Source organism: Microtus pennsylvanicus, chromosome 13 (genome assembly GCF_037038515.1).
Source record: "Microtus pennsylvanicus isolate mMicPen1 chromosome 13, mMicPen1.hap1, whole genome shotgun sequence".
In the NCBI taxonomy this organism is placed as follows: Eukaryota; Metazoa; Chordata; class Mammalia; order Rodentia; family Cricetidae; genus Microtus; species Microtus pennsylvanicus.
In genome coordinates this window covers 64,959,443-64,981,346 of record NC_134591.1, presented here as the reverse complement: position 1 = coordinate 64,981,346, position 21,904 = coordinate 64,959,443, and the positions used below count along the sequence as shown (strand labels likewise).

Here is a 21,904-nt window from a genome sequence, read left to right as displayed (position 1 = left end):
TTTAGTAAGGGTTTCATGTAGCTCAGGTTGGCCTTGAACTCTTGATCCTCCAGCCTCTACCTTGGAAATGGTGAAATTACCGGCTTGTGCCACCTTGAAGGAATGGGAGGGATGTTGAGACTTGGGGGGGTGCAGGATAAGGGCCTGTCTGTTGTTCCTCACCTCCATTCATCTGAGAGTTGGCAGCTGATGCAGAAAACACCAGTCAAGTTTCTCTGGATGGATTGCTTTTGCATTGAGAGACCCAAAGCTGTTCTCAAAAACAGACCCATATTATGATGCCTTACTCAATCTCATTGAACCCCTCTGACTCTCTGAGTTCCCATTCCCTGGGCTTCACTTTCCCCACTGTGCCATGTCACCCCCCCCCCCGCCCCCCTGCGTCTCTATACCTAGGTACCTGTTAACCCGAAGCCCTGGATCCTGTTACTGGACTGAGCTCAGTGAGCTGAATGGCCCCTCCTCTTCCTCTCGCGGAGTCATCTCCCCGGTGTGTCTCCTCTGAGAGCTACTCCTGTTAACTCAACACCCCTTTTCTATCTGTGAGTCTTCTCTCTTCTCTGAATCTAACTCCCTCACGCTCTCTCCCTTCCTCCCTCGCTCCAGGAGCTGCCTCTCTGGAGACTTGTTGTCATGCCTACAGTCCGCGGTAACTCAATCAAAACGCGCCCGTAAGCACTTAGAGAAGGTCAGGGGAAGGGAGGGACCAAGGCTTTCCTCCTCCTCAAACCAGTCTTCTCTTCAGTCTTTGAGATTTGGGGCGTTGGCCACACCTTTGGCAGGCCCTCTGAAACCCGGGGACCCGCTGTAGTCCTTCCTAATGGGGTTCAGAGCTGCTTTCCAGCCCTCCGGACTTTGCCCCCTTCCACCCCGGACTTTGATGGCACCTTCAAACAGCTACAATCGGAGGCAGGGCCACTGGGGTCCGGGCCAATGTGGGAACAGCAAGTCTACTTCAGCTGCGGGGGGGGAAAGAAATTGGGTAGAGCCAGAATGATTAAAATCCGAGATACAGCGCCGAGCGCCTGGGGGAGGAGAGGAATCCAAGTATCTCAAAGGGCTCCGACGAACGGTTGAGCTTATTCATTTCCGTCCAGACTCAGTCACTATCCCGCAATGTGACCTTGAGCACAGAGCACGCGACTTCTTCAAAGTCTCCCCCTCCACGTAAATGGTACGGGGGAGGAATCGTGTGCAGGCAGGTGCACACACAGGCAGGCGTGGAGCTGGAAAATAATTTTGCACACCTTGGGATTCTCTAAGGGCCCCACGAAGGTTGGCGGACCCAGCAGCAGCGGCTGTGGGGTTTGTTTTGCAAGCAAAGTGCCTTCCTGGTGTGCAACCAATCCAATCATATGTCCATCCTTCTGTGGACGTCAGTCGTCCCTTTGCCTTAATCACCGCACAACCTCAGAATGATGGAGGAGGGCGTCCTAGCGAGCCTTGTGGCCCAGGAGATCCTGAGCGCTGAGTTCTAGGCCAGGCTCTCACGGTCGTGAGCGCGGGGAAGGGGGGCAGGGGTGACGCTCAATCCAAATCCTTCTCTGGGTGGAGACTGAAATGTATGACTTTTAAGCATCCCTTCGAAGTTTACCGCTGTGAGAGTCCAGGCCAGGAAAGTGACCGCTACTTATCCACCCAAAATTTGGGGTGATCCCCAAATAGGGCCAACCCGGGAGAAGGACCGGGAACCTGAGGCGCTTGCGGACGCGCTTCTAGGTAGAGGACAGGCCGATTGAGGACCCGCAAGTCTCGGATTGGCTGTGAGGCCCATAGCTCCGCCCCATGTGCTATAAGTTGCGGGGCGGCGCGTGCGGCCTGGGTGTGGGTTCTGCGGCCGCCTCTCCCTTCTCTCGTGCCCAGCATCTCTCCTCCCCACCGTACTGACAGCCGGGGACCGCCGCGGGGCGGGGGATGCCGGGCTGCCGCATCAGCGCCTGTGGCCCAGGGGCCCAGGAAGGGACGGCAGAACCGGGGTCCCCCCCGCCGCCACCCCGGGAGCCCCTGCCGTCCCTCCAGCCCCCGCCTCCATCGCCGACCTCGACCCCGACACCCACTCAGTCACCGCCCTTGCCCGAGGCGGCGGAGACACCCGCAGAGGGGCAGGAGCTGCAGCGCTGGCGCCAGGGTGCTAGTGGGGGTCCGGGGGGCGCGGGCCCGGCGGGAGGCTCCGGCGGGGGTGCGGGTGCGGCGGCAGGGGCGGGGGGCCGCGCTCTGGAGCTGGCCGAAGCGCGGCGGAGACTGCTAGAAGTGGAGGGCCGCCGGCGCCTGGTGTCGGAGCTGGAGAGCCGGGTGCTGCAGCTGCACCGAGTCTTCTTGGCTGCCGAGCTGCGCCTGGCGCACCGCGCCGAGAGCCTGAGTCGCCTGAGCGGCGGCGTGGCCCAGGCCGAGCTCTACCTGGCGGCGCACGGGTCGCGTCTCAAGAAGGGTGCGCGCCGCGGCCGCCGGGGTCGTCCTCCCGCGCTGCTGGCCTCGGCGCTGGGCCTGGGGAGCTGCGTACCCTGGGGTGCCGGGCGGCTGCGGCGCGGCCACTGCCCCGAGCCCGACTCGCCCTTCCGCCGCAGCCCGCCCCGCGGCCCCGCCTCCCCGCAGCGCTGACCTCAGAACCCGCGACCCCTGGGCTCCGGAGACAGGCGGAAGGACAGACGGACGGACGGGTCCGAGTGCTGGCTAGATGGACGGCGTCATCTCTGCGGAGGAGACAGGCGGGGGCCCGGGGGCCCTGAAAATGAGACTAAGGTGAGGTGTTGTTAACTGGTGCTTTCTGGGGTACAGTGTGTCTGTGTCGAGGTGTGCAGTAGTTGTGATGTCTCATCTCTGGGGTGCCTGGCGTCTGTGAGGCCCTAAGGGAGCTGTCCGTTTTTTCGTGGCTTCTCTCTTGTTGGGTTAAGTGGCAGCGCTGTTGTCCCCTTACAGAGCTGAACTAGTGGAGGGTGTTGGGCTTCAGGAAGGATTTGGTGGCAAACTTTAACCAGCTGGAGCCTGCTGCGATACTGTAGCTTCTGCCACCTTCACCTGCGCTTGTGTGGTCTCTCCTGGGTCCCCTGGGACTGTAAGTAAAGTCCTGCCCTTGAAGCTGCTGGTTTCTACACAGCAGGGCTCCATCTCTCGGGGATGGGAGGGAAGAGTAAGACCCCAGGATGGAAGGAGCGCTGCCTTGGGGCTGTATGATGGGATTGTCCTCCTCGGAGCCCCTTTCCCATTGGAGGAGACAGAATCCCATAGAAGTTGAAGATTTGCCCCCCAGCGAGTTTAGTTAGGCCGCTTCTAGGAGGCAGCTTTATTCCTAATAATTTTGTTACCTGTGTTTGTAGACTGATGGAGATGACCAGAATGGGAGGTTTATCACCTGCTCAACCAGCAGCCCTCCCCAATGTATCTTAAAGATGGCTCTGCCAGAGACAGAGCCAGGTGACTCTTTAACAGCCCCAAAGGGGCAGGCATGGCATCAGCTTCCAGAAAGGCGGGCCTTAAAGGGCCAGACTGGAAATGCCACCTGCTTCTTCCTGACAACATGCCCTTCAGGCCCCCATTCCTCTGTCTGCACTCAGTGGCCTGGCCCCTGGCTCGCTTCCTGCATCTGATTGATGACAGCCCACTCGTCAGTGGTAAAGAGGGTATATCTGCCTCTCCGGAGGGCCGCGGGGGAAGCCAAAATGGGGTGTAGGATTTTTTTCTCACTGTAAGCTGTGGACATTTTACTGATTTAAATCACACCTAGAGACCGGTGCTGCCTTCTGTCTCAGGAACCAGGAGCTAATTTAAAGTCCTCATTTTATAAAATGGAAAAGGGATTTCTCAAGGTCACATGAGAGAGAGAGAGAGAGAGAGAGAGAGAGAGAGAGAGAGAGAGAGAAACCTGATCCTAGGCTGTGTGTGCCCTTTTCATTGTGTTCCAGCTAGGGAGAGCTGACCTCTGGACCCTGTCTACAGTGACCCAGAACAATACTGTCCCCTCTCCGAGTCACAGCTTCTCAGAATATGGTTGTCCCTCCTGTCAGACCTGAGAAGGGAGTGCAGGAGGAAGAGGAAGATGTCAGAGTCACATCAGTAATGGAGTCAAGTAGATTGCCATGGGCAGGAGTCCTCTGCTGACCCTACCCCCATCAGGCCTTTTTCTCCACACGTAACAGACTTAGCAGCTGGGTTCTCAGAAGGCCTTCATGAAGCCGCCTTAGCTGGACCGCTCAGAGCTTCTGAGAAAGCTCTGGGACCAGTGTCGTGGGGACTCTGACGTGTCCTGGCTTCCTCGGATAGGGCGGACTTACTGAGCCCTCTCAGTTTATCCGGGGTGCTGAGGCCCAGAGAGCACAGGACTTCTTGGAGGTGACATTGCTGGCTGCAGCGCTGGGCTTCTGCCAGGACCACCTGATTGCTGGTCTGCAGCAGTGGCTCCGCAGCTGCTTTCAGCTAATGGCATAGAGTGCTCCCTGCCATCAGTTAGGACCGTCTCTGGGGTTCGCTGTAGAGTGCTCCCTGCCGTCAGTTAGGACCGTCTCTGGGGTTCGCTGTAGAGTGCTCCCTGCCGTCAGTTAGGACCGTCTCTGGGGTTCGCTGTAGAGTGCTCCCTGCCGTCAGTTAGGACTGTCTCTGGGGTTCACTGTAATCAGCTTTGACCTGATTTAGAGGTGGGGTGGGTGGATACAGAGAGATGACACTTGCTGGAGAAGAGTGGGTGGGCACGTGGGGGGATAGGCAGCGATGGTACCTCCCTCCACTCCCTTCCCCCACCCAACAAAAGAAGTCTGGGCCAAGGCGAACCACAGAACTCACTGACTCGAACCTCAGGTTATACAGTTAGTCTGTGTGCATCTTTCAACCAAGGGAAAGTCACCTTCTCGCCCTGTCTGAGCCTCGTAGCACCCTGTGTAGAGTCCCCAGGTCCGGCTCCAGGCTCTCCTCACCCAGCAGACCCGGGTTTCCATTTACTCCCTGGGTTTCAGGAGGAACACGTACCAGATGGCCTCCACCGTGAAGGGTTTGCTCTTTGGACCTCTTCCAGGCAGCCTTCCTGGATGTCACCATCTCAGGAGACCTAATTGGAACCCAGGTTATTTTCTGATTTTATTTTTGAGACAGTTTGCCATAACCTCCATAAATAGCTCAGGATGATTTTGAACTTTTTTTCTTCAAAACATGCCTCATTTGTGGGTGGGTGAGGGGCATGCATGTACCGGAGCCCTGCGTGAAGGTCAGAGGAAAACTTGCAGGAATCCATTCTCTCTTCCACCATGTGGGTCCCAGAGGTTGAGCTCAGGTGGTCAGGCCCGGCAGAGGCATCTTTACCTACTGAACTACCTGTCTGGTCCCAACTGTGAACTTCTGGTCTCTTGCCTCCACCTCCCAAATGGGTTTTGGTGCATACCCCACCATGCTGTGTTTATGGGTCTGGTGTTGGACCCAGGGTCTGGTCCATGCTGGGCAGGCACTCACTAACTGAGCTACATCCCCAGCCTCTGCAAGTTTGGTTTCTATGGCTTATATTACTCTACCCCTGATCAGAAGCACTCTTCCCACATGACTTCCTGAACACTTTCGTTTGCTTTTGAGACAGGGTCTCACTGTGTAGCTCTGGATGAATACTTTCTTGATGGCCCCTAGTCTGCAGACTGGACGAGTTCAGGGACCCTGGGGATCTGTGCAGTGAGGACACTATGTCAACCAGTGAATCTGGGTGCTCAGTAAACAGAAGCCCCTTTGCTTTTAGGCTGATCCCAGCAGTTAACTTACTTAGCATTGCCACCAGAGGGCAGTGTGGAGCTGCTTAGTGAGAGTTGGGGGCGTGGCCTGGGGCGCGTTCTGTTTCGGGTGGCCCAGTCCTCCACCATCTCCTCTGTGGTCCTGGGCTTGCTGGCTTTGAGCTTTAAGGGTCAGCGTAATAAGCGGTGGTGGCTGTTCCCGAGACCCATTACTGACGGAGTGGTTCTAGTGATGGCTTCTAGCATGAGGAGGCTGGGGTTCTGCTCTGCATCCATCACCCCTGGGAGCACAACTCGAGAAAGGGACAGAGGAGACCCTGCCTTCAAGGAGAGATTCCAGTAGGAAAGACTTCTTGGGAAGAGGCTTCCACTGTTGACTGCCCGCACCCGAGTCAGTTCTGTAATTTACCTATTTGTTCCGCTGATGACATCACTTGGTTCCGCCACCACCTAACGACCAATGTGGTTCCTAGACATTAGGCTGAAGTGACAGGTCCAGACGAAGGTGTTCCAGACCAGCAGTGGGCAGTGTCTTGTGATGACAGCTTGATTCCTTGAGAACCAAGCACTCAGGTGCCCTGGCGTCTCCGAGTTGGAGAGTCTAGGCCTGGAGGAGGTATTTAGGAAAGCTGGGAAATTCCCAGCCTGTTTCTTCTCCCATTATTCCTTGACTACACCCTAGCCAGAGTGATGAGAGACGAGAACCCTTAGTTCTGGAATAAATGGACCACTTCCTTCACACTGGGCACCATACTAAGCACCTATGGTTCACATTCTCTCAAACACTCAACATGCAAGGCTCTTAGCCCCATGGCCATGAGGCAGAGGACTGAGGTGTGCAGATGGTCTCCTCAAAGGTGGAAACCTGTAAGCTCAGTGGGCCAACGACAGCACCATTTTGGGGGGATTTCTGAGTTCTTGTTTTTAGTGGGTCCAGTCCTGGGAGGGAGGTATGAGATGCTGCAGGGGCAGCCAAGTGTGTCTTGCACCCTGCCCCCCAGGACTGGCCACACCCTTGCTGGTTGTCTGGGTTCTAGAGGTGAGTCAAGCTGACTCAACATACCTGGCTTATGGCAAGGGTGGGCCAAAGATGTTCAGGACTGGATGCACAGCACAGCTAAGGCTTGTTCCAGCTGTCTCCCTCCCTGAAGCTCTGAGCAGGGATGTTCGGTGCCAAGGGAGCAAAAAGCCTGGGTAGCAGGAGAGGAGAACATGTTCTATGGCAGGCACAAGGGCTCAAAATAGAACAAAAGAAACCTGAAATCTGGTCTTGGGGTGAACTGAACTGTCTCAGCTTGGTGCAATGACTTCCCATTTTTATTTTTTTGTTTTGGTTTTTGAGACAGAATTTCTCTGTGCAGCCTTAGAAGTTGCACTATAGACCAGGCTGACCTTCAACTCAGAGAATCACCTGCCTCTGTCTCCTGAGTGCCAGGGTTAAAGGTGTGCATGAGTACTCCTGCCTCTAAATATTTTCCTTTTTTTTTCTTTAAGATTTTTATTTTAAATTATATGTATGTGAACCAGGCGGTGGTGGCACATGTCATTAATCCCAGCACTCAGGAGGCAGAGGCAGGAGGATCTTTTTGAGTTCGAGGCCAGCCTGGTCTACAAGAGCTAGTTCCAGGACAGGCTCCAAAGCTACAGAGAAACCATTTCGAAAAAACAAAACAAAAAAAAACCCAAACAACAAAAAATTATGTGTGTGTGCAGGTGCCCTTGAAGGACACAGTGTGGGACCCCCTGGAACTGAAGTTACAGGCATTTGTAAGCTGTTTGGTGTGGGTGCTGGGAGCTGAACTTGAGACCTATACAAGAGCAGGACATACTCTTAACCTCCAAGCTATCTCCCCAGCTCGAGAAACACTAGCGAAGGGTTAACATCTGGGTGCAAGAAGTCCTACTGAGTGCCTCATAGTGGGGCTCTGTGATGGTGGAACCACTCTGCCCAGGGCAGGAGACAACGCAAAAGCTGGATAAAGATGGGTTATTCCACCAGAGGAACAACGCAAGCCTTGGTGGCTCTAGGGCAGGGGTTCTTAACCTATGGGTCTCCACTCCCATAGGGATTGCCTAAGACCATCAGAAAACACAGAGACGATCATAACAGTAGCAAAGTTATAGTCATGAAGTAGCAATGACAATAGTTTTATGGCCGGGGGTCACCACAACGTGAGGACCTGATTTAAAGGGTGCCGCCAGGGGGGAGGTAGGAAGGTTGAGAGCCGGGGCTCTAGAGCATCACCATATTGGGAATCTCTGGAACAGCCCTGGGGAGCTCAGGAAGGAGAGGCGTGGGGGAGGGGCGGGCTCTTCATTCCAGGAACATTCCATTCCAGCTGCTCAGCCTCATGGGGATCCCAGCCAAAGACCAAGATCCTAGGGAACCTCTGCTTCTCTGAGCCCCTTTCCATAGCAAACCCTCTTGCCCTGCCTCCCTATGATAGTCCTCAAGGAAGCAGCTGTGGAAGATTTCGGGTGGGGTGGGACAGCTTCTGGAAAAGGTAATTAAGGCTCTTGGCATTGTTCTTCCAGCTCCCTGGAGCCTCCACTTTATGGGTCTGGACTTCTGCATTCCACTCCTCTGGACACCGCCCTCAGGAAGACTTCCAGGATTGACTGTACCCAGTCTCAGCACCCTCCTCCCAGGAGCCCTTCCAGTGGCAAGGGACTGGGGCCTGGGAACTTGCTATACTCTCAATTGTTGCTTTCCATACACTGCGTTTAACTTTGCTTATGCAGGGACCTGAGATGCAGTCAATTAGCAGAGTGCAGCAAACATGGCCAGTGTGACCACGAGAAGGATTTCCTTTAAAGATAGACTCCTCATTCTTAAACTGCAGGTCACAGTAGCTGGAGCCCCCGTCACTGCAGGTCACAGTAGCTGGAGCCCCGGTCACTGCAGGTCACAGTAGCTGGAGCCCCGGTCACTGCAGGTCACAGTAGCTGGAGCCCCGGACACAGTGTAGCTGGAGCCCCCGTCACTGCAGGTCACAGTAGCTGGAGCCCCGGTCACTGCAGGTCACAGTAGCTGGAGCCCCCGTCACTGCAGGTCACAGTAGCTGGAGCCCCGGTCACTGCAGGTCACAGTAGCTGGAGCCCCGGACACAGTGTAGCTGGAGCCCCCGTCACTGCAGGTCACAGTAGCTGGAGCCCCGGTCACTGCAGGTCACAGTAGCTGGAGCCCCGGTCACTGCAGGTCACAGTAGCTGGAGCCCCGGTCACTGCAGGTCACAGTGTAGCTGGAGTGTCCCCCCCCCCCCCCGTCACTGCAGGTCACAGTAGCTGGAGCCCCCGTCACTTCTAAGTCCAATAGCTCCAGGAGGCCTATTTGAGGCAAATCACTGGTGTAGAAAACGCCTGTTTTCCTTCAGCCACTGTCCTTGTCCTCCCCATGTGAGTGAGGACATCTCTGTGGCTCCTTGCAGACAATCAGCTGCTGCCTCCTAGGGGGACACCTCTTTCTTAGGATGAGGGGGTGGCAACATCAAACTTCCGAGCCAAGTTCAATGCACAGGGGAAATCCTTTTCTTTACGACAAGGGAAGGAGGCACATGTACTCACACACCGCCCGGAACTTAGAGGCTTCTGTATATCGACTCGGTCCCCAACTATATACACACGGGAAGAATAAAACTCAGTAATGCGAGGCTGAACTGTGCGGTGTTGTGGCTCACGTTGCAGTGTCCCTGCGCCTTCTGTCTGGTGGGTGACAGCTTCTGTTTGGTTTGGCAGTCTGGGCCTAGGGACTGGCTTACAGAGCAACTGGTTTTCCCTTGACTTGGCTCAGAGCTGACCCTTGGTTAACAGCGGTATGACAAGGAAGCCCAGAAAGAAATACATGAGACCGAGTGACGCGTGCAGGCTGAGAAGCTGTGACAGTGGATGTCAACGCTTGTGGTATAGTGTTGTGGGTGACTGTCCCTTGGGGTCTCAGGAGACAGGTGCATTTAAACTGGGGAGAGTCTTTTATTTATTTATTTATTTATTTAATATTTATTTGTTATGTATACAATGGTCTATCTGTGTGTATGCCTGCAGGCCAGAAGAGGGCACCAGATCTTATTACAGATGGTTGTGAGCCACCATGTGGTTGCTGGGAATTGAACTCAGGACCTTTGGAAGAGCAGGCAATGCTCTTAACCACTGAGCCATCTCTCTAGCCCAGGGAGAGTCTTTAAAAAGGGACTTTAGAAAAGGTATGGGAGCCAGGCAGTGGTGGTGCATGCCTTTAATCCCAGCACTCAGGGAGGCAGAGGCAGGTGGATCTCTGCGAGATCGAGGCCAGCCTGGTCTACAGAAAGAGTTCCAGGACAGTCAGAGATACACAGAGAAACCCTGTCTCCAAAAACAAACGTAGGTGTGGGATGTATCTAAAAACTAATAAAGGGGAGCCAGAACTGGTGACACACGGCTGTAATCCCAGCACTCAGGAGACGGAGGCAGGAAGACGGGAGAATTTAAGGCTAGCCTGGGCTACACAGGACACAGGAATACTCCGTCTTCAAAAAAAAAAAGAAAAGTAAAGAAAAAAAAAATCAAGAAAAAAAACTAGAGCTGTAACTTCAGTAATAAGGTGTTTGCCTAGAATGTGGAAGGCCCTGGGTTCCAGAGAGAGCTCATGAGAAAAACTCACATTGGGAGGCAAGTGTTAAAGGCCTGCTGCCATTAGCACGAGGGGTGTGAACCATGACAGCCTGGGAGGGAGGGAGAAGAGTAAACACCCTCTCCTTTCAGGCTCCTCCTGCTGGGGCCTCAGTGTCAAGAGCAGCAGGAAACTGGGGAACAAGGGAGCCATTGATGCCACCCAACAGCCTCCCCAGGGCCCTGAGCAGATGGGTGGATAGTGGATCAGGAGGGGCCGGCATAACATGTACCTGCCCAGGGGTGCCCACTGTGGCTCTGGCCCCCTGACTTACAACTGGTAGGAAGGGGTGGGTGGGTTGTTATTGGTACAGCGGTTAGAAGGTGAAGGACAGGACTCTCTCCCCTCAGCTGTCCAGATTCCGAATTCCTGCAGCCTGCACATCCTGGCATTCCTAGGTAGCCACGGGGATAATCCACAAGGACAACGTCAGGTACAGAATGTTTTTCTCACACCCGGAAACAATGTACCACACCCATAGCTCTCAGGTGTGCTGTTGCCACGACAGGTCCCAGACAGTCACCCCAAGCCATGACTACTGGCACAGATACATCAAGAAAATGTATGTCTTGGCACTCTGCTACACTCTGCCAGTCATACAGAAAATAGCCCGAGCCTTGCCACAAGTGCACAGGAGACAGGCTTGTCACCGTCATTCGTGTGGAACTACAGTGCAAGGGCGGATGCAACGTCTTGAGTCCGGCAAACCTCTTCCACCGCTTCGGCCCGCGTTTTTGTCTCTAAGATGGAAAGAACACTGTTCTCTGGAGTTGTTGTAAGGATGCGACTCCAGTGCTTGGACAGACCTAAGCATGGCATCGGGCCTAGAATAAATCACGCTCCACAGCTGTTGCCGTGAACGTCTGCCACTCCCCCCACCTCGTTACATCCACGCACGTGTGTGTGCCGGCTCCAGAGAGTACCCACACCCACACAGGACCGGCCAGACATCCTTAGGCACACGTGCCCTCCTTCAGACATGCCTGCCAGGGCACGTGTGCATTCACAGACAAGCTCCCTTGGCCCAGAACACTTTCTCTAGACAGCTACATGGCTCACTTCCCAGAACCTATCAGGCTTTGTTCAATCCAATACCATCTTCCATGAGGGGCACCTTGTGTCGATTTAAGTTCCTTGCTACATACATTTTTCTGCATTGTTGACCTTCTAAGATCACACTGTTTACCTTATTAGGGTATAACTGTCACAAGGGTAGGGATCCTAAACCCAGAACCATAACAGGCGTATGGTTGAGCTCGGTGCATACACACGAAGACAGAACTGGGTTTCTCATCTGAACCAAGCAAATCCAGGTGAACCCGCATCCCAAGCCATTGAGCCTGCTGTGTTTACAATGTTCCCAGCTCAAGTTTAGGCTCACATGGCCAAATCAGGAGGTAGGAGAAGCTTTGTCTGAGCACCTTAATGAGGTGGCCACAGGTGGGTGGGATAGGAGAGCCCCCCTTCCCCCGTTTTTTTCTTTTTCAAAACTTTCTCTGTGTAGCTTTTGGAGCCTGTCTTGGAACTCACTCTGTAGATCAGGCTGGCCCCAAACTCAGAGGTCTGCCCACCTCTGCCTCCAGGGTGCTGGGATTAAAGGTGTGTGCCAGCACAGTCAGGCCTGGGAGATCCTTTTCAATTGCCTTTCCAGCCATTTAGAGCCAGGAGCAGAAGGAACTGAGGCACCTAGCCAAACCCACAGCCCAGGTGAGCACTCCCTCTGATGACCCCCTGGGGCCTCCTTTGCTGCTTTATTCTTTTCCACCTGACTGGAACCATCAAAGTCACCACTTCAGAGGGGCCTAATGAGGCTGAATATGTTAAAAGCTTTGCGATCCCCAGATCAAAGAGGCGGGGTAAACAGCAGGCAGCGTCCAGAAGTGAGTGACCGATGCCCTGAGGGAATAGCTCCCCAAAAGCTGGCACTGCTGGACCACTTGGCTGGCCCCAGCTGGGTTCAGAGAGACCCAGCCACTCTCTAGAGGACCTGTTTACAATAAGGTAGAGCATGCCCGTGTCCACTTGCTTGGAAGACCGTAGCTGGACTCTGGGGGATCCCTGCAAGTCACCTAGCCTCAGCTTTCATTCCAGTTCAGATTCACCCTGCTTGCTTCCTAGGCAGACAGAGTGGACAGACATGCTAACCAAAGGCCAGGTTTGGGCCTCTAGGATTCCGGGGCATATTCCCCTTTAACACGAGAGGCCTAGACTTGCTGAGCCAACACGGAGACCAGCCAGACTGCCAGTTCACAGCTGTTAAGCTTTGGACAGGAGGGACTCGCAACAGCCGCTCCTTGGCTCCTCCTCCCACATCACAAGTCAAACAGCCTGGGGAGGTAGGGCCAACCTGTGCCATAGAGATCCTTACCCCAGGAGAAAGCATACGGTTATGCCAGGTGTAGACACTTTTATTGGTGGGAAGAGTGCACCACAGTGGCAAGCTCAGAGGAATGGGAAAAGAGATGGGGTATGCCTCCCGCCCACCCGCCACGTGAAAATCCCATAACCGAGCCGTGGGGTGGGAGTCGCTGACTGCGGCAGCTTTGAACCAGGCAGCCCCCAGCATTAGTGCCCAGACAGCAGGGCTCCTGGGAGACACAAGGGAAGGGAGAGGGTGGCACACGGGGAGGCATCCCGTCGTGGCTGTTTACCTGTCCACTGGACACCTCAGCACCTCAAGAAGGCCACATGGGTTTCAGGAGCCTGAATTCCCATCCCTCCAGAAACCCAGGGAGCTGCCTCATGCCTTAGTTTACCTTCTCAATGGTCAGCAAGGTTGGACCACCTGGCTCTGTGAGTCATTCATATAGACCCCAAAGTGAGTATTCCTGTCACGTGATGTCGTATTGTAGCCAGTGTAGGAACTTCTGGGTCCTTGTGGGCTGACCCCAGGCCATGGAAATCCACCCAAGGTGTCAGTACTGAAACCGCCACCCCAGCTGACTTTGACTTTTCAACAGGTTAATCTCTGTGACCCAAGTCATGCAGGTCCAGGAGTGTGGTGCGATGACCAAAGGGTCCTCCTATCAAGAACCTGATTTGCCCCATAGGAACCTCATGCAGGAAAAGTCTGGTCTGTTCAAAAGCCCAACCCTCTAGTACCAGGCCAGCTGGCACAGGCGGCCGGTGTCTGGCCACATCCTCCTCACATACCTGATGATCCTGCCCCACCCCCACGAAGCTCATTCCCTTCTAGCCAGGATCAGTCAGTTGCAAGGCAGCCAGGTGGGATAGGAGTGAGCCCGGGGTAGCAGGGGCTGCATGGGGGTCACATAGTAATTAACAGTGGCTGGTACGACTCCATCAGAGCCTGGACGTCTCCAGGCCAGGGCAGCGGCGGCAGCAGGGCCCTGCTCAGCTAGCGCCTGGAGGGCTAGCATGGTGATAAGGTCCAGGGTCTGGCGGCGCTCGTGGCTCATGAGGCACACTGTGCTCTCGTTGACCACCTGGTGCAGTGTCACAAGGCAAGCATACCGGCGGGCTGCATCTGCTCCACCAAAGTGGGCCTCCAGGTAGCGCTCCAGAATGCGCCTCTGCTCCACCGGGTCCGGAAAGTCGATGAAGAAACGGGAACACATGTATCGCTGTAGGGCACGAACGTCGGTGCTGGGCCTTGGTCGGAAGCCCCGCACCAGGAGGTGGCAGTACTTGAGGAGACCTCCGCCGCGGATCTCCTCAGGGCTGCGGGTGGCAATGACTCGGTGCTGCAGATGCTCCAAGGCCTCAGCAAAGTCCCCATATAGGCTCTCGCCTGTCACAGTCGGGTGGAAGTCCTCCGACATTGGTGTGCAGGAGCACTGGCCAAAGAGCAGCAGTGAGTCCAGGATGATCTGGAAGGAGTCGATGCTGAATTCGAACTGGCGCCTCACGGAGTCCACGAATTTGAGTTCCACGTTCTTACCGCTCTTGTTGGACAGCGAGATGAGGCTCCAGCGGTCCAGCTCCGTGCACACTTTCACCAGCTTCTGCACATAGGCCTCCTTGAGGGTCAGGGGAGTGATCTTGGCCCGGCTCACTCCCACCGGCAGGAAGTCCAGCAGGCAAGCCAGGACCACTGTCTTGGTCAGCTGGAAGGATGCCTCACTCTGTAGGTCCATCTGGAACACCAGGTCCAGGTCCTTGTAGCCTAGGCCACTCTCGGGGTGCAGCACGTGGCTGGCGGCTGAGCCGTGCAGCCGAACGCTGTGTACGCGCAATCCCTGTTCTTCCAGGCTGCTGCGGACCACCTGCAGGGGTGGTGGGGAGGAGAGAAGGGTCAGGTGCCTGTGCCTCTCAGGTCTGCACCCAGGGCTTCCAGGATTAATCGCCCTACCTATCCATTACTGCTGACCTCTTACCGGTTCCTGTGTCTTTGCAAAGTCTTGTAACTTACAAAGCCTTGATTTGCCAATCTGGAGAAGGGCCCAGTTGAAAGGAATGACTCAGAAGAGCAATAAAAATAACAAACGCAAGCCGAGAACTTACTAAGCACTTTATATTAAAATACAACCTCACTTAATCTTCCTAATAACCTGATGAGGCAAGGTATAGTCCTGCTTCACAGGTTGGGAAACAGAAGCACAGAGTAGCCCGAGAGCTTTCCAAAGTCACACAGCTGGCAAATATAGAGCCAGGCATTCAGTTCGGGCCTAGAGTTTTCCACCGTGCTACCTGACCTTCCTGACAGGGCAAGCAAACGCTCGGTATCGTGCCAGGCACTGTGTGATGGGCTGCACTCCCATGGCAATCCTTTTTAGGACTGCTGTTCCAGCCAGCCGATGAAGGGGTGTGAAAATGCACGTCCAAGGCTAAGATCAGGACCCAAGTTGGCTAGATTCACAAGCCCATGTAAATTCTTTTGAATTTTGAATTTCTTTATTTAGAGACAGGGTCTCACTATGGAGCTCTCTCTGGCTGTCCTGGAACTCATTCTGTAGCCCAGGCTGCCCTCGAACTCAGAGACCCACCTGTCCCTGCTTCCTGAGTGTTGGGAATAAAGGGCTGTGCCACCTCCTCCTGGCTATTTTCAGTTTTTAAAAGATTTTATTTGCCGGGCGGTGGTGGCGCACGCCTTTAATCCCAGCACTCGGGAGGCAGAAGCAGGCGGATCTCTGTGAGTTTGAGGCCAGCCTAGTCTACAAGAGCTAGTTCCAGGACAAGCTCCAAAGCTACAGAGAAACCCTGTCTCAAAAAACCAAAAAAAAAAATTTTTTTTTAATTTTATGTATATGTGTGTTTACACATGTGCTCCATCCATGGAGGCCAGAAGAGGGTTTCAGACCCCTGGAACTGGGGTTACAGGTGGTTGTGAGCCATCCTGTGGGTGCCGGGAAGAGCAGGCAGTCCTCTGCAAGAGCAGCCAGTGCTCTTAACTGCTGGGCTTCTCTCCAGCCCCATTCTTTCTTCTGACTATGACACAAACATTTTTTTCTTCTGCCCTCAAAAGGAACCAGGGAAGCAAATGCTACATGGGCAGAAGCCATTCAGAAATGACAGGGCTGAGCTGGGCGTGACAGAGCAGTCCTATAATCCCAGCCACTTAGAAGGCTGAGGCAGGAGGATATGGAGGACCCCACCTGGAGCCCCAGGGTTGATGAACGGGAACCCGACAGGGAACACCTGTAAGTCTTCTGGGCATTGGCTCTCACGGGAGAGGAGTGAAGCTGGGGGTGAACACAAGACATTTGGTTTCCTGGCAACCCCAAGCCCTTCACACGGTGTCCTGAAAGTGACCAGGCAGCATTCCTGCCCTCAGTGACTCTGCAACCCCACCTCGCTGCCAAGTCAGCGGGCTCTGGGGCAGGTTGTTCCCCAGCCTCCCAGGGAATTACTGCGAAGAATGCAGGTAAATGCTGAGGAAGCAAGCCGCAGTGGGGCAATCTGAGGCGGGCGGCTCCCTCCAGGAAGACTTCCGGAAGGAGTTGTCATGGTAATGGGGGTGGGAAGGAAAGAACTGGCCCTCGGAACATTCAGCCAGGGGTGGGAAAGGGAGGAGTACCATGGTTAGGTATTTAGTAAGCATCAGATGCAGGACCTCAGCAGAATCTATGGTGGGGGACGGGACCTGGGTGTGGCTCAGCTGCAGAGGGCATGCTTAACATGTGTAAAGCTCTGGGCTCCATCCCCAGCACCAAAACCTAACCGAAGTAACCAATCAACCAAGCAAGAACCCACGGGGATAGATCTTCATCTCCATGTCATAGATGGGGAAACTTAGATTCACAGGAATGAAGTCACACCCTCGAGATCGAACCCAGGTACGGCCAATTCCAAGCCTGTCTTTTTGTTTTGCTTCTGAGTGAGGCCTGAACCTGGAGGTCATGGATGCTAAGCCCACTCTCTACAGGTGGCCCCTACCCCCAGCATAGCCTACCCCCTCACTACCACATCCAGGCCCAGGCTTCAGAAGACGACGACTATCCATGGAGGAGAATGCCTGTAATCCCTCTCACTTGTGAGCCTGAGGCAGGAGGATCACTGAGAGTTGGAGACCAATCTGGGATATATAGCAAGACCAGGTGTCAAACCAATTTCCCACATCTATCTATCTATCTGTCTGTCTCTCTTTATATATTTTGAGACAGAGTCTCGGTAGCCCAAGCCGGCTTTAAACTAGCTGAGGTTGCCTCAGAACTTCCACTCTCCCTACCTCCATCTAGGTGACGGAATGGGCAGGTGCACCACCATACCTTTTTTTTTTTTTTTTTCAAAACGAGGATGAACCTCAAATCACTGATAGATGGTGGTGGGAAGGTGGGGGCTGGGAATGTCTTTAGCCAAACAGGGCTAGTGTTTGCAGCCAGCATGGGATCTTTCAATTGCACACCTTGGCAACTGCCCCCCCCCAGGTCAGGTAGCCAATGAGAGGCCATCTCCCACCCTGAGTCTCAGGTGAGCTGATTGAGCCTTAGTGCCAACTCCTGCTCCTCAGCTGATGCCCACTCCAGGGCATGGCATCTGGCCAGGTGAGTGAGTAGGTAGCAATCCCCTCATTATGTCCCCTGCGTCAGGGCCATGAGGCCAGCTGTGTCAGCCAACCATGGGCTGTTGTCTCTCTCTCAGGTATGAATCTCGCCAGTTTGACAGGCGGTCCCCAGATACTGCCACACCCAAGGAGTGCAGGGCAGCTCACAGCCTCCCAAATCAAACTTTCCAGCCTAGGAGGGGGCAGCGACTATGGCTTCCTTTCTCCTGTGCTGAGGTACCCAATTCCCCAAACTGCTTGCTCTGTCCAGGGCTTCTGCTGAGACCTTAGGAAGACTGAAGACTTACAAAGCTTGCACGAGCAAGCCCTCTGGCTGCAGCTGGAGAGATCCAGATTGTTTAGTTCAGTTTTCTGGGCCTGAGAAAGCCATTGCCCTGTTCAAGGTCACAAAGACAGTAAGTGGCAGAGTTGAGCTAGAACCTGGTCTCCAGAGCTAGACAGAGAAGGGCTCCTACAAACAGGCGGGTCCCTTTAGCCAGGCACAAACAAGGAGGGATTTTCCTAGCTGCTCAGATTGAGGCTGTAGAGAAGTCTTTGTTGGGCACAGAGGTAGAAGGCGTCCATTCTTGAACCATGAGACAACTTAGCCCTGGGAGGAGCCCAGAAAGCTCTTCCCTCCTCCCCCCACCCCTAACATCCCAACAGCTTTTAAAGCTGCTAGCTGTGGCTCCCCACCAGGAGACTGGCTGCAGAGGCAGGTGAAGGCACGCGTTCCCTTGGGAGTCTGGAGCCAGAAAGGATATTGCTGAGTGGTGGAATCCACTTCCATTGCACAGATGGGGCCGTGAAGCCCAGCAGAGGGAATAAGCCATGAGCTCAGACACGCGACTTCTCAGTCTAGTCCTGAAGCCTCTATCACCTATCCACTCCACAGCCCATGGTTCCCTGCTCTGGGGTGTCCCTAGTTGAGGAGGACCAGACCATAAACTTGGCTCCCATTCACTCAGTCTCCCTCACACGACCAGGAGACGACAGAGGATGGTACCCAGGCGCATGTGTGCCCTTAGTGTCAGTTGAGATACGTGTTCCTGCAGAGGTGTGGTCATGTTGAGGACCATCTTTCCTTCCCTTCATGCCTGGGGTTATGGTATTTCCTGGCAGAGTGGTGGCTACTCAGGACCCTGGAGCAGGAGGATCGTTTGGGTCTATAAGTTTGAGAGGAGCCCAGGCAGAACACAGGAAGACCCTATTTCAAAACAAAAAGCCGAAATGGGTTTACTAATGATCCAGACGACGACGACAGCGGGCAAGCAAGGAATGCCTTAGCCAGCTCCACTGGGACAGCCAGTGAGTCAGCCCAGGAGAATCTGTCCCCGCCCCCTCCATCTCAATCTTTGTTCCTAGGAAGGGAGGGTAAGACCATCCCCCCGCAGCCACCCTCCCTCTCTATTGGAGGCTATCGTAGCGGGGGTGGGGGGGACATATTATGTCCAGCTTTAACTGGTTTGCATGTAAAGCCCATGATTGGCCGGAACACACAGAAAGCATCGCTAGACTTTTCTAGCCCATTATCACACTCCCTTAAGATGTAGATGTTGAGCTTCGGAGCTAGGGGGAGTGGTGGGAAACAGTGGAACCTGTACCATCTGCTCCCGGTGAGCTCCAGGATTCCCTGAGCTTGATCTCCACCTCATGGGGTAGCCTTAGGTAGCTGAGGGTCCCACCTGAGGTCTCAGCTAGAATGGGGGGTGAGAACTGGCGTCCTCTGGTATTTCAGAATACCGGAATGCTCAGGCTAGAACCCCAAAGAGTAAGTTTGAGGTCATACAGGGTTAAGTAAAAGGGAAGATGGAGTTTGATAGAGGAAGCAGCTGCTAGAACCTTCCCCCTCCTGATCCTCAGGAGGGGGCGGGGTGCTTTTGGGGTCTGAACCTTGACTGGCCTTCATTTCCAGTCTTAAGGGAGGAGGAAGACCTAAAATGGAAATTTGATGCTATCTTCAGGGGTGGGGTCTCCGGTCTGGCAGAAGCACGTGGGAGGCAGGGAGGCAGGGAGTCTTCCCAAGGATTTGAGTTGTTTCACCTAGCCAAGGTTTCTTGACCCAAGGGCTGTGGGAACACAGGGACAAAGTGCCCCTGAAACCCTGAGGGAGCAGGAGGTCCAAGGATGTGAAGTAGAGGAAGAAAGCTATTTTGGAATCAAACACACACATTCCTAATTGGCGGCTGCCCGTACCTTTTGCCTTTGCTTGCAGATGGGGCGATGCCCCATCTAGTAGTACCTTCCTCATCTCCCAGCGAGGATCCTGGTGAGTGGTTTCCCAGGGAATAAGGGCTCCCTAAAACTGTGGACAGGAATGTTCAATAGGGTGCAGAAGAGCTAAGCTGGTAGCCCCGGTCCCCGTTCCTTAGTTTCCCTAGTTGCGGAGCCAATCGTAGACTGTCTTGCGGCAGAGCACCGCCCCAGCCCCCTGCCCCTGCCAGCGTCCCCTCACCTGCACGATCTGCCGGGGCTGCACGCTCAGCGTGGGGAAGTTGCCTCGCCCGTGAATGGGGATAGGCTCTCTCAGCAGCGCGTCCAGCCGCTTCACCTGTGGCCAGCTCAGCCGGCTCTGGTGCCGTCCCAGAGGAGCCGAGGAGGCCTCTGGGTCCGGGCCGCCGCCGGCCGCCCCAGCCGTGGCCTCTACCGAGGCTGCATCCGTCCCCACCTGTCCAGCTGGCCGCTCCTGGCTCTCAGCTCCACTCTCCGACGGCATCATTCGCCCGGCCCCGGCGCCCCGACGGCAGAAACCCGGGAATGGTTAAGGCGAGGAGAGCGGTGAGAGTGGATGCGCACCGGCCGAAGCTGGGGGCGGGGTGCGGGGACCCGGCGGCGGCGGCGAGGCAAACCCAGGGGACACCTCCGACGGCGGCTAGGACTAACAGACCTTAGAGCCAGGTGGCTGGCACCCAGCTGACTCTTATAGGCCGCGGGCCGCATCCCCATTGGTCGACACAGCTGTCACACAGCGGGAGCCGCCCCGCCTCTCGTCCCACCCCTACCATTGGCCAACAGAGTTTTGCACCGGAGTGCCGGCTCCCAGGGATTCTGATTGGTTGAAAGGCACGCCCCTTCCCCGCCCCCACTCTCAGGTTGAATTCCCTCCTTTGGGCTTTAAAGAACTTCTGCAGCACGTGATTGGCCCGAGCCTGCCGGGACTTAGAGGGACAGCGCCCTCCAGCGGCACGAAGGAGGGAGGGCGGTCTCGGTAATGTTGCAGTGTTTAACGAGGCGGCCGCTTTCTAATTTATTCCCGATTGGCCCTTCGAACCACAGCATGCCTGGCGAACATGTTCCATTTTAGGTGAGGTGAGGGCGTTATTACCAATCATCACATAGCCACATAGCGTGTGAGTGCCCGTTATGGTCCTGATGGAGGTGTAAAAATCTAAGCAGCATCCTCTCTCCACCCTGTCTGGGCCGACCGAGGGCTTTTCTCTCTCTTTACAGATCACAGAGGCTGAGACTTATTGCTACTTTTGAATTTGTCCACTTTGATTTTCAGATTTTAAATATACGTGTCGTGAGGAGGAGGAAGAATCGTAATCGAGACATTCTGATTCATAACTGCAGTGCTTTTTCCTCTCATTCTAATGATATAACAAATCCCATATCCAACCATTCTCCTGCAAGGCAGGCTAAGGAGTAGCCTTCATGACAGTGAAGGAGGGTTCAGGATTTAGAAGCAGCTACTACATGTCAGGGTCTGACAGGACACAGCTTGGCCCGCCTCAGATCAGAACATACATTTCTTCTTCCCGGAAGCCAGCCCCAGCGGCATGCTATCTTTGTTTCCCACTCCTGGAACCCCTGAGAGAAGGCGCCATGTGCTTGGCCGGGTGAGCCTGAGCAATGCCCCTGTATTCTCCCCAATGAATTTGGTTGCTATTTTAACATTTTTTAACATTTATTTATTCTTATTTTTTTGTTATTTTATCTTATATTTGGGAGAAAGGATCTCGTTAGCTGACCTGTAACTCACTATGCAGATCAGGCTGACCTTAAACTCAGACACCTGCTTGCCTCTGCCTTCCAAGTGCTGGAATTAAAGGCGCACACCTCCACTGTTCCTTAGATTTATTTGCTGCATGTGTGTGTGGGGGAGGTAATCCAGGAATCAAATTTAAGTTCTCAGCTTTGATGTCAAGATCTTTTACCTTCTGAGCTATTTTTGTTTGTTTGATTGATTGATTTTTTGAGACACAGTTTCTCTGTGTAGCTCTAGCTAGCCTGGAACTCTCTGTAGACCAGGCTTGCCTAGAACTCACAGAGATCCATCTGCCTCTGCCTCCCAAATGCTGGAACGAACTTAACGTGTGTGCCACCATCTCCTGGCTCCCTGAGCCACCTTGACAACCCACTGTTTTGTTATATAGACTTTTGATGGACACAAAGGGATGGATGTGACTGGATTGGTAGAGGTCTTGCCTAGCATGTATGAAGCCTTGAATTTGATCCCTGAACTATAATAAACCAGGCATGCAATCCCAGCATCCCAGAGAGGGTCAGAAATTCAAGGTCATTCATATTGAGTTCTGGGTCAGCCAGGGCTACATAGTGAGACCTGTCTCTGTTCTTCATTCTTTCTTCTTCTCCTCTCCTTCTCCCTTCCATCCT

General features: G+C 54.4%; 2 protein-coding genes across 3 annotated transcripts; one reads left to right on the top strand and one right to left on the bottom strand.

The window, feature by feature from the left end:
- Positions 1-1,824: 1,824 nt before the first annotated feature.
- On the top strand, positions 1,825-9,355 carry Trnp1 (TMF1 regulated nuclear protein 1). 2 transcript variants are annotated; one of them, XM_075945333.1, is made up of 4 exons: positions 1,825-2,739; positions 8,235-8,542; positions 8,930-8,946; positions 9,008-9,355. In XM_075945333.1, the coding sequence occupies exon 1, from the start codon at positions 1,915-1,917 to the stop codon at positions 2,596-2,598; it is 684 nt and encodes a 227-aa protein (XP_075801448.1). In that variant the 5' UTR covers positions 1,825-1,914; the 3' UTR covers positions 2,599-2,739; positions 8,235-8,542; positions 8,930-8,946; positions 9,008-9,355. The 2 variants fall into 2 exon arrangements, with proteins under 2 accessions (XP_075801448.1, XP_075801447.1); XM_075945332.1 differs by having other exon boundaries at positions 8,235-8,573.
- A 3,387-nt stretch (positions 9,356-12,742) lies between these two features.
- On the bottom strand, positions 12,743-20,164 carry Tent5b (terminal nucleotidyltransferase 5B). Its single transcript, XM_075945331.1, has 2 exons — positions 19,743-20,164; positions 12,743-14,570 (listed from the first exon to the last, which is right to left on the bottom strand). Exons 1-2 carry the CDS (start codon positions 20,004-20,006, stop codon positions 13,551-13,553), a joined length of 1,284 nt encoding a protein of 427 aa, XP_075801446.1. The 5' UTR covers positions 20,007-20,164; the 3' UTR covers positions 12,743-13,550.
- Positions 20,165-21,904: the final 1,740 nt, after the last annotated feature.